This window comes from Cervus elaphus, chromosome 20 (genome assembly GCF_910594005.1).
Source record: "Cervus elaphus chromosome 20, mCerEla1.1, whole genome shotgun sequence".
NCBI lineage: Eukaryota > Metazoa > Chordata > Mammalia > Artiodactyla > Cervidae > Cervus > Cervus elaphus.
In genome coordinates this window covers 99,413,490-99,426,468 of record NC_057834.1, presented here as the reverse complement: position 1 = coordinate 99,426,468, position 12,979 = coordinate 99,413,490, and the positions used below count along the sequence as shown (strand labels likewise).

General features: G+C 37.0%; 1 protein-coding gene across 1 annotated transcript in view; it reads right to left on the bottom strand.

The window, feature by feature from the left end:
- Positions 1-12,979, bottom strand: part of DNAI4 (dynein axonemal intermediate chain 4) — a 103,843-nt gene that overhangs the window by 84,577 nt on the left and 6,287 nt on the right. The window contains 1 exon segment of the mRNA XM_043875851.1: positions 7,703-7,886. Coding sequence (XP_043731786.1) covers positions 7,703-7,886 — 184 coding nt within the window.

Sequence of the window (12,979 nt, the reverse complement as noted above, 5' to 3'; positions counted from 1 at the left end):
ACTGATCTCCTTCAGGATGGACTGGTTGGATCTCCTTGCAGTCCAAGGGGCTCTCAAGAGTCTTCACCAGCACCACAGTTCAAAAGCATCAATTTTTCGGTGCTCAGCTTTCTTCACAGTCCAACTCTCACATCCATACATGACCACTGGAAAAACAGTAGCCTTGACTAGACAGACCTTTGTTGGCAAAGTAATGAGAAACACTGGGCTGGAAGAAGCACAGCTGGAATCAAGATTGCCGGGAGAAATATCAATAACCTCAGATGTGCAGATGACACCACCCTTATGGCAGAAAGTGAAGAGGAACTAAAAAGCCTCTTGATGAAAGTGAAAGATGAGACTGAAAAAGTTGGCTTAAAGCTCAACATTCAGAAACTAAGATCATGGCATCTGGTCCCATCACTTCATGGGAAATAGATGGGGAAACAGTGGAAACAGTGTCAGACTTTATTTTTGGGGGGCTCCAAAATCACTGCAGATGGTGATTGCAGCCATGAAATTAAAAGATGCTTATTCCTTGGAAGGAAAGTTATGACCAACCTAGATAGCATTACTCTCTAGTGTACATTTATTATAAAACAAGTGTTTATATGTGCTTGAGTCACTTGTAGACTTTCTGTCTATACCTTTGTTAATGTTACAGTTTTTATAAAATTTGTTACCTAGGAGAGTAAGTCCTTTCACATGGTTCTTATTCAAGAGTATCTTGGGGACGTCCCTGGTGGAACAGTGGATGAGAATCCACCTGACAGTGCAGGGGACACAGGTTGGATCCCTGGTCCAGGAAGATCCCACATGCCGAGGAGCAACTGCGCCTGTGCTCTAGGGCCCACGAGCCACAACTACTGAGCCCGCATACCACAAGAACTGAAGCCTGCGCGCTCTGGGGCCATCAAGACACAGCTGAGGAGCCCTTGTGCCACAACTACTAACTCTCGCGTGCCCTAGAGCCAGCAAACCGCAACTCATGAGCCCACGCGCTGCAATGGCCAGTGCTCACGCACCTAGAGCCTGTGCCCTGCCACGAGAGAAGCCACCAGGATGAGAAGCCCGTACACCGCAACTAGAGAGCAGGCCCCACTCTCCGCCTCTAGAGAACACCCATGCGCAGCAACGAAGACACAGTGTAGCCAAAAATAAAGATAAATACATGAAATCTTGTAAAAAGTGTCTTGGTAATGCCTACGCTTTAGCAGTTTTATGTAAACTTTAGAATTACCTTGATAAGTTCCTGGAAAAAATAAAATGAAGAAAAAAAAAACAACTTTTGAGATTTTGACTGAAATTGCAAAGAACCTATAAATCAAAATTTGGGTAAAATTGATAGAATATGGGCTCTTTCTGTGCATAAACTGCTCTCTCTCCATTTGTTTGGGTCTTAATATCTCACAGTAAAATTTATAGGTATGTGCATCTTTGTTAAATTTATCCACAAGTATTTAATACATTTTAGTACTATTATACATGGCATCATTTAAAAATATGTAATTTTTGAAATGTGTGCTGCTGGTATATACAAATGTATATTTTTTGCTTTTGATTATTTTTGTTATCCAATAATCTTGCTAAGCTTTTATTAATTTGATAATTACTAGGTGATTTAAAATTTTATATGTAGATAATTGTGTCATCTACAAATATTCAAAGTTCTGTTTCTTCCTTTCCAAATCTTATACTTTACATTTCTTTTTCTTATCATACTGAAATGGTTAAGACTTCCAAGAATGTTGGATAGAAATGGATCCTTCTTGGAAATGCTTTACCATTGAATATGATCATCGTTTAGGATTTTATAAATAAGATTAAGGAAATTTCTTATTTCCAGTTTCAGAAGAATCTTTTAAACCTAGAATAAAAATTTAATCTTATCAAATACTCTATTGAGATGATCATATGCTTTTTTTCCATTAAGTTATGAATGTGGTGAATTACACTGATGGCTTTTTAAATGTTAAACCAATATTAATTTCTTGATATAAACTCAACTTTCTTATATTATCTCTTTCTATTGTTATTGAATTTTAATATTTTATTGAGGATTTCTCCATCTATGTTTCCAAGTGAGATTGACTTGTAAAGTTTATTTCTCATACTGTTGTAGTCAGATTTTGATATCAGGATAAGTCTAGCCTCATAAAATGTTTTACAGTATACCCACTTTTCTTGTTCTGTTTTTGTCTGGCATATATCACTAGTGAAACTATATGGGCCTAGAATTATCTTTGATGAAAGATTTTTAAATTATTCATTTCTTTAAGAAAAGCTCCCAATTTTCATTTTTATTTTTATTTTTAAAATGTTAATTTTTCCATTTTATATTAATTTCAAATCTTTCAAAATTTAAAATTGGCATAAAGTTACATACAATCTGGAAGAATTACCTTTTTAAATAGCTTTGAAAGTGTACATATCAGTGGTTTTTAGCCTATTCACAGATATGAGCAACCATCACCACAGTTAACTTTAGAACTACCTCAAGAAGAAACTGTATCCTTTAATTCTCACTCCCAAACACTTGTCTTTCTCCCAGTCCTTGTTGTTGTTATTCAGTGGACAAGACATGTCTGACTCTTCAGACTGTGGGGTGTAGCATGCCAGGCTCCTCTGTCCTCCTCTATCACCTGGAGTTTACTCAAATTTATGTCCATTGAGTCAGTGGTGCTATCTAATCATATCCTCTGCCACCCCATTCTTTTGCCTTCAGTCTTTCAGTCCAATCTCCCAGTCCTAGGCAACAACTAATGTATTTCATATCTTTATAGATTTCTCCATTCTGGACTTTTATGCAAGTGGAATCACATAGAGTGTGGTATTTTGTAACTGGCTTGTTTCATTTAGCATAACGGTTTCAAGATTCATCCACAATCCTGCATGCATCAGTAGTTCATTCCTTTTTGTGGTTGAAAAAAGTTCTACTGTATGAATATATCACATTTTGTTTAGTTATTTGCTCACTGTTGGATATTTGGGTTGTTTCCACTTGCTGACTATTATGACTAGTCAGGGTATGAAGTTACAGGGTTTGAAATATATCTTAATTTCTCTTGGGTGTATATATCTAGAGGTAGAATTGCCAGGTCATATGGTAATATTATGTTTAAACTTCTGAGTTACTATGAAACCATCTTCCAAAGTGTCAAGACTATTTTATATTCCTATCAGTAGGGTTCTGATTTCTTGATACCCTTGCCAACAGTTGTCATCTGACTTTTTGATTCTAGCCATCCTAGTGAGTATAAAGTAAAGATCTCACTGGTTTTGATCTGCATTTCTCTGATGACTAATAATGTCATGCATCTTCCCATGCGCTTTTTGATCACTTATATACCTTCTTTAGAGAAATGAGTATTCAAATCCCTTGACCAATTTTTAATTGGGTTATTTGTCTATTATTTTGAGTTGTAATTCTTTATATATTTCATATACAAATCCCTTAACAGAGAAATCATTTGCAAATATTTTCTCCCATTCTGTGGGTTGACTTTTTACTTTCTTGATTATGTTCTTCAAAACACAAATATTTTTAATTTTGGTAAAGTTCAATCATCTGCTTTTTTTTTCTTTTGTGGTTCACATTTTTGGTGTCATATCTGGGAATCCTTTGCAAAGTCCAAGGTCATAAAGATTTACCACTTCTAAGTTTTTTAGTTTCAGCTTTTTGTATATGTCTTTGATTCATATTGAATTAATTTTTATATGGTATGAGGTAAAGGTCCAACTTCATTCTTTTGAATGTGGCTATCCAGTCATCCCCACACTATTTATTGAAGATCCTCTTAAAACGGTCATGATACCCTTATCAAAAATCAGTTGACCATTGATGTAATAGGTTTATTTCTAGACTCTTAATTCTATTCATTGATCTGTATGTCTATCCTTGTGCCAATCAATACCACACTATCTTGATTTCTGTTGATTTGTAGTAAATTTTGAAAATGGGAAGTGAGAATCTGCTTACTTTATTCTTCTTCTCCAGGAGTATTTTGTCTATGCTGGGTTTCTTGAAATTCCATATGAATTTCAGAATCAATTGTCAATTTGTACAAAGAAGTCTGCTGGTATTTCTAACAAGATTGTACTGAATCTACAGATCAGATTGGGGAGTACCACCATTTTACCAATGGTAAGTCTTTCAATTCATAAATTTTGGATGCGCTCCCATTTATTCAGATCATTGTTAATTTCATTCAGTAATGTTTTACAGTTTTTGGAGCTGAAGATGTCACTGCTATTATTAAATTTATTTGTAAGTACTTTATTGTTTTGGATGTTACTGTGAAATTGTTTCCTTAATTTTAAAATTATTCCAAATGTAAAAAGTATAATTTATTTGTATATTGATCGTGTATCCTGCAACCTAGCAGAACTCAGTAGTTAATTTTAATTGTTTGTTTGGCCATGCCACAGCTTATAGAATCCTAGTTCCTTAACCAGGGATTGAACCTGGGCCACTGCAGAGGATCAAGTTTGAACCATTAGACTGCAAAGGAGTTCCCTAGTTTTAATACTTTTTGGTGGGTTTCTTAGGAGTTTATGTACATAACATTATGTCATCTGCAAACAGAGATTTACCTTTTCCTTTCCAAGCTGGTTGCCTTTTTTTCCCTGCCTAATTGCTATTTTTAGACCCTCCAGTACAACACTGAATAGAAGCAGCAAGAAAATTTTGTCTTGTTCCTGACATCAAAGGGAAAGCATCCAGTTGCCTGCTAAGTTGATGTTAGTGGGTTTTTCATAAATGTCTCTTGTCAAGTTGAATTCCCTCTATTATTAGTTTTTTAAGCATTTTTATCATGAAAAGATGTTGGATTTTGCAAAGTGCTTTTTCTAATTCTATTGAGATGATCATCGTTTTTTATTCTAATGATATGAGATGTAGTAAATTACATTGATATTAAGATGTTGAAGTACTTTGCATCCCTGGGATAAACTCCACTTGGTAACTGTTATGGGCTGAATTGTCTCACCCTACCAAAAAATTCATATGTTGAAGCCCTAATTCCCAGACCTCTCAGTGTGACTGAATTTAGTGATAGGGCCATTAAAGAGATAATTAAGTTAAAATGAGGTAATCCAATCTGACTAGTGTCCCTAAGGAAGAGGAGATTAGGACATTGTTTAAAGCCATCCAGTCTGTGATACTATGTAATGGCAGTCTTATGAAACTAATGCATTCAAGGCATAAAATTCTTTTTATATGTTACTAGATTACTAGTAACTGTAGGTTTTTCACAATGCTCCTGAGGAAATTCTTTCTTTTCCAAGTAGTTGAAATGGTTTTTTATTAATTTTTTATCATTAATGGATATTGAATTTTTCAAATTATTTTTATCTGTTGTGATAATCACATTTTTTTCAGTCTACTGATAAGACAAGTAGTACTGACTTTTGAATATTAGAACAACCTTGCATGTATTATCTCCTCTTGGTCATGATGCATTATACCTTTTACATAGTGGTGTTGATACTATGCAATATGTATGTAATATACAATAATATATAATATTATATATAATGTATATGTAGTATATAATGTATATGTAATATGTATATAATTATTATGGACTGAATGTTTTGTGTACCCCCAGATTCATATGCTGGAACTCTAATCCCAGTGTGATGGTATTGGGAGGTGGAACCTTGGAAAGGTAATTAGGTCATGAAGGTAGTGCCCTCACATATGAGATTAGTGCCTTTACAAAAAAAGCTAGAGAGCAAGTAAATCTCTTTCCTCCATGTTAGGATACAAAAAAAGTTGGTAGTCTGCAACCTGGAAGAAAGTCATCACCAGTACCTGACCATTTGCCACTGTAATCTTAGACTTCCAGTCTCCAGAACAATAAAAAATAAGTTTATAAGCCACCCAATCTACAGTATTTTACTATAGCAGCATGAGCTGATTCTCAAGGTCATGAGTAGACTCTCTTCATTTCACTCTAATAATGATGATAGGAGCGAACTGCCAATATTATGCTATGAGATATGTTAGTTGTATGGTAAAGACTCTAACGAAATCAATATACCAACATAGGTATACCTCATTTCAGGCTTCCCCAGTGGCTCAGTGGTAGACTTCACCTACAATACTGGAGCCACAGGAGATGTGGGTTCGACCCCTGGGTCAGGAAGATCCCATAGAGGAGGGCACAGCAGCTCACTCCAATATTTTTGCCTGAAGAATCCCAAGGAAGAAGAGCCTGGCCGGCTACAGTCCATGGGGTTGCAGAGTCGGACATGACTGAAGCGATTTAGCACAACACAGCATACCTCAGTTTATTGCACTTCACTTTATTGCACTTCAATATTGTGGCTTTTGTAAAATAAATTGAAGGTTTGTGACAACCTTGCATCTAGCAAGACTACTGATACCAGTTTTCAAAAGTATCTGCTCATTTTGAGTCTCTGTCACATTTTGGTAATTCTCACAATATTTTAAATATTTTCATTATTATTTTATTTATGGTAATCTGTGACCAGTGCTCTTTGATGTTACTATGATTCACTGAAGGCTGAGAGGATGGTTAGCATCAGTTCAGTTCAGTCACTCAGTTGTGTCTCTTTGTGACCCCATGAACTGCAGCACACCAGGCCTCCCTGTCCATCACCAACTCCTGGAGTCCACCCAAACCCATGTCCATTGAGTTGGTGATGCCATCCAACCATCTGATCTTCTCTTGTCCCCTTCTCCTCCTGCCCTCAATCTTTCCCAGCATCAGGGTCTTTTCCAATGAGTCAGCTCTTCACATCAGGTGGCCAAAGTTTTGGAGTTTCAGCTTCAACATCAGTCCTTCCAATGGACACCCAGGACTGATCTCCTTTAGGATGGACTGTTTGGATCTCCTCGCAGTCCAAGGGACTCTCAAGAGTCTTCTCCAATAAGCATTAAAGATTTTTTAAATTAAGTCATCTACATTGGAATTTTTAGACATAATTCTATTGCACACTCTATTTAGACTACAGTATAACATAAACATAATTTTTATATGCACTGGGAAGCCAAAAAATTTACATGACCCACTTTATTGTGATATTTGTATTCCAGTGTATTATTTCAACTGAACCTATAATATCTCTGAGGTATGTCTGTACTGTATTAGAAGTAAGTTATTGTTTCAAAGCAGCATATTTCCCTGGTGGTCCAGTGGTTAAGATGCTGCCTTTCAATGCAGGGGGCATGGGCTCAGTCCCTGGTTGGGGAGCTAAGATCCCACATGCCCTGTGGTGCAGAACAAATGGTGCTAGAAAACTTGAATACCTCTATGCAAAAGCAGCAACAACAGCTGACCATACCTTGTACCATATACAAAGATTAAGTCAAAATGGATCACAGACCTAAGTGTAAAACCTAAAAAGAATTTCGAAAAAAAAAACCAAAAACAGCATACTTTCTACCTTTTACATTTCAATCAAGCTCTTACCAGCATCATTTTCAAACAAATTCGGAATTCTAAAGAATAAAAGAACAGCATGTATATTATCTATGGTGAAACAGGTCACCAGCCCAGGTGGGATGCATGAGACAAGTGTTCGGGCCTGGTGCACTGGGAAGACCCAGAGGAATCGGGTGGAGAGGGAGGTGGGAGGGGGGATCGGGATGGGGAATACGTGTAAATCTATTGCTGATTCATGTCAGTGTATGATAAAACCCACTGAAAAAATAAATAAATTAATTAATTAAACTGCCAAAAAAAAAGAATATTACCTGTGTGATTGTCTTTGCAGAGGAAATAGTCATTTTTTCTACTTGTTTTGCTTCAGGTAGAATCATCATGTTTTTTGACATAGCCATTCTGCTTTGGTTTGCACCAGCATATCCGCCTTTCATTAGAGCTCCTTTGCCTGCACCAACAAAGCTAATAGACTTCCTTGGCGCTAAGCCAACGTTTCTATGTCAGGAAAAGAAAATATAACACAGAAGATCCAGGATTGAAGAAATATTAGCCAACAGAAAAAAAAGCAAACTTTCACTTAGAAACATGGAAACAATCTGATCATATAAACAAGAAAAAAAATAGTAGCCACTTGAGAGCTCATTATATGTAAGCATAGTTCTAGAATGTTTACCAACACCATGTCATTTTTTCCTCACAATACTTCTAAGAGGTTGCTATAACATTATTTTATTTAAACCATAAAGGCTTAGAGGGAAGCATTCCTACTAGAGTTGAAATTTGAAACCCAGACAGTCAGATCAAAAGTCTACACTTATTTCTCTGGGTCTGTTTCCTTATCTGTAAGATGGGGGTAATAATAGTATCTAACTCACAGGTTACTGGCTTCCCAGGTGGCTCAGTGATAATTCATCTGCCAATGCAGGAGACATGGGTTCAATCCTTGGGTCAGAAAGATCGCCTGGAGGAGGAAATGGCAACCCACTCCAGTATTCTTGCCAGGACAATCCCATGAACAGAGGAACCTGGTGGGCTACAGTCCATGGCGTCACAAAGAGTCAGACACGAGTGAGCAACACATAGGTTATTATGAGGATTAAATGTATTCATTTCTATATTATGGTTAGGAAATGCCTGACAGATAGTAATCATAAATAGGTGTAGACTGCAGTTATGTAGGCAGATTGAAGTATCAGTAATAAAACCTAGGAAAGAATATCATGTTCCTGCCTGAACAATTACAGAATAAATTTTAATAAGAGAAAATATAATCAAAATATTTGCATCCAGGAGTAGAAGTATGATTTCACTTTTGGATCAATTCTCCAAATTCCTTAAGACAAAAACCTAGTCATTCTTTCATTCTAGTACTCTAATTGTGCTGCAGACTTCTATAAAATAAGAATGATTGTCCCTTAAATTATAAAAAGGCAGTGTGTTTCCAAAGAAAACATTTTAAACAATACTTTTACTTTCCAATAAGATCAGACAAGAATACAATACTTTAAAATGACCACAATCTGCTTTTCACATTTTATTTTTCTTCATAGCATTTATTACTACTGACACATTGTATGTTGTCGTATACTCCTCTACTAGAACGTAAGCATCTTTAGGGCTAGAACTTTGCCTTGTTCATTGCTATATCACTAGTACAAAAGACAGTACCTAGTATATTGTGGGCACTGTTGTTTAGTTGCTAAGTCTTGTTCGACTCTTTTGCATCCCCACGAACTGTAGCCTGTCAGGCTCCTCTGTCCGTGGGATTTTTCCAGGCAAGAATACTGGAATGGGTTGCCATTTCCTCCTCCAGGGGATCTTCCTGACCCAGGGATTAAACCCGCATCTCCTGTCTCCTGCATTGGCAGACAGGTTCTCACCACTAGCGCCACCTGGGAAGCCCTTAATTGATGTGCTTGCTCAGTCACACATCAATTCCTCTGCCAGTGGCAAATCCCAGTGCTTTTCCATGGGGTTCCCTCCTCTTGGTATCTATAAGTGATAAACCATTTTTTTAATGGCAATGATATCCTGATCTGTTGTCCTTACTGTTCCTGAAATATTAACACACTGCATTTAACTCAGCCCGTGTGGATAAGTGAAGCTAGAGAAAAAACATCTAACCATGATGCCAGGTCTCATTTTAAATTACAATTGTTAAAGCGGGTCCTTAATGTGACAGCAATCACGCTGCATTACCTTGGTTAATTTTTTACTACCCCTTCTAAAGTCATTATTCCACACTTCTTGAATATCAACATTTCCTCTCCTATGTTACCTTCAGCTAACTAGATGAGAAAGCCGAAGCAATTAGGTAACTTTCAAATACTGCCACTGTTACATCTGTGCACTTGCCTCTCTCTGTGTGTCTATATTCCCTGTTTCTCCTGTTACTCTGAAAGAGTTATCCATGATTCTTGATTAGGTCAATTCCTCTACATGTGTTCCAGATTCCATTCCTTCTTGCCTATTTATGGATATTGCTCTAGCCATTCTCTCATGCGTCATAAGCTTCTCTCTACTGGATTATTCCTTGTCTAGTAAACCTAATTCTCTTGCAGTCTTTCCCTTTTTCTGTCAAAGGTAATGTTTTTCTTCCAGTTGTTCAGGTGAAAAAAACTTCAAAATACATCCCAAATCTAATCATTTGTCGTCACTCTTTGTTAACACTATCATGATCCAAACACTATCCTCTCTCTCTTGGATTACTGCAGAAGCCTTCTAATTGATCTTCTCACTTAACCTAAATTCCCTGAAGTCTATTCTTCACATGGTAACCACAGTGATCCTTAAAAACACAAGTTAGATCATATCACTACTCTGTTTCCCATCTCATTCAGAGCAAAAACCTAAAATTTTACTATAACCTAAAAAGTCCTACATGCATTTAGATTGAGCTCTGATTTCATGATCAATACTTTATCCCTTGTTTTCTCTGCTTCAGTCACATTATCCTCCTTGGTATTTTTCACACGTCAGGCCTTTGCAGTTGCTATTTCCTCTGCCTGAAATGTTCTTCCCACACATGTACATGTTTAGCATCCTTTCTGTCTCCAGGTCTTAAAGCCACATTCTTAATGTGGACTTCTCTAGCTCCCCTATCTAAAATGTCAAATACCCCTCAAATACTTCATATCCCCTTCCTTAATTTTTTTCCTTAGTACTTCCTACTAACATATTTTTACTTAATTAACTTATGAATTAGATGTTCCCCACCTGACCCCCCAACCCTGAGAATCTAAGCTCCACAAGTTTAGGGACTTTGTGCTCTTTTGTTGCCTGCTGTATCCCTAGTGCCTACAATAGTACCCAATACACAGTAGCTGTATAATAAAAAAAATTGCTAAATCAATTCCCAAATCATTATATCCAATCCAAAACAGTCTCTCAATCTTCATATTCAAATGCTTACCAGCCTAACTGGATAGCTCCAGCTAAATGTCTTCTAGACATCTCAAGCTAAGTAAATACATAATGAAATCATAACACATTTACTCATAAACCAGCCCTTCCCCTTTTATTCCCTACAGGGACCAAATAGAAACAAATTAGCAATGATGTTGCATTTACCAATTAGGTAGTTACTGTGATCTAGTGAGAATCCTCAGTAAACTCTCCCAGATTTTCAGACTGTAAGTTTTATGGGAAAGAGCCATGTTTATTATGTCTACCATGAAAGCTCCAACTCTTAGTACTCTGCCTGATACAGTGGTAAATTTGACACAGAAAATACCAGTAAATTTAAAAAATTGAAATAAGTACTTGCTGTCAATTATGTTAGAAATTTATGGTACATATCTAGCCTAGCTGTGTTTGAAAACAGATACTTTTAATAGAGGCAAATTAGTGGGCAATGAATAGGAAGACATTCAGGAGATATTCACTTTGAAAGTTTTGCCTGAAAAACAGTCATGATACAAGAGGTATGTAGCTGTAGGTTCCTGAGTTTCTGAAGCAGAGACCTAATCTATTTTGTTCACACCTATTTCTTCAGTACCTAGGGCAGTAACTGGAAAATATAATGCATTCTATATAATTGGTGTCTATATAATAAACATCTGATGATCACTTCTATGAAAAAAGAGACTAATGACATTAAAGCATGCAACACATACATGAATCTCACGATGAAATAACCACAGGAGGAAAGGAGTGGCTTAAGAAAAAGTGTCTTTATTATTCTCTTTTTATTTTAATGAGATGAAGGTAGAAATTTCAATCTAAACCAAATCAATTTCTTTCATTTATCCAACTGTTATTTATAAAATCACTGTGCATAAGGCTACATGCTGGCAGGGATACAATATGAATCCGATATGGGCCCTAAGGAGTTGACAGTCTTAATAAGAGAAAAAACATATATATGATTACAATGCAAGTACAAAATTGTATTTGCCTCAAAAGACTTACACATAAGATATAACGAAAGTTGCGGTAAACATTACCTTGGGTGAGAGGAGTAAGCAGAGAAATCAGGAAGATGGCATTTGAGTCAGGCATGAATGTAGGTCAAATTCAAAAGAAGTGTATGTGGTGTGTATGTATGTGTGTTTGTGTCTGATGCAGCTGCAGGTGAGGCGGGACGAGGGTATTGGAGCAGGACAGGAAATACAACCTGAGCAAAGCTCATTGTGAACAATAAAAGGAGAAAAGCAGGTGGTATATACAGGGACTCTTAAATGATTTGGTTAGATGCATGAAGGAAAATAAGTTAAGCTTTGAAAAAATAAAATGGCCAGGCTAAGTCTTTGAAATTTACTAAGCAGGCAAGAGAGTGCCTTTGAGAGAGAAGAGTAAGCTGCTCAAAACTATGTTTCAGAAAAATTTAGCTATATATGGTACACATTAGAAGCAAGAAGACCGTTGGTTACAATGCTATGGAAATAGGCAAGGTGAGAAGTAATCAAAGTTTAACCTGGAGTGGGCAAATGTAGAAATAAATCCTAGATAAAGCATGTATTAGACTTATCTTTTTATTTTCTGTATTTTAATGTTTTGATATCTAGGAACTTGCTGCACCTGAAGGGACTGCCCCTCCCCGGGCTAATCAATTCTTATGCATGGTAAGGGACTTGCCTACAAGTACACCATTTATATTGGCGTCCCAGGTGAAGAAACTGGCTGCCAATGCAGGAGACATAAGAGACTCAGGTTCCATCCCTAGGTCCGGAAGATGCCCTGGAGGAGGCATAGCAATGTACTCCAGTATTCTTGCCTGGAGAATCCATGGACAGAGGAGCCTGGCGGGCTAAAGTCCATAGGGTTGCACAGATGGACATGACTGAAGCGACTTACCATGCACACACCATTTATATGCAAACCAATCAATCCAGAGTCCACACCCTCAACCTCCTCCTTCAGCAGGCCCTCAGAGACCTCACTCTCTGGGTCACTAGCCACTTGCTGTAATCAGTGCAAGGACAGGAACCAGAAACCTAGGGATAGGCCTGATACCCAGAACCTTTAAAATTATTCAAACAAGCTATTCCTACATCTGTTTATTCTGGTTTGTGCATTCCTTGCCATGGAAGCCACAATAAAGCTTCTTGCCCAGGTTTTCCTCTTGCTAATTCTACATCCTGCCTGAC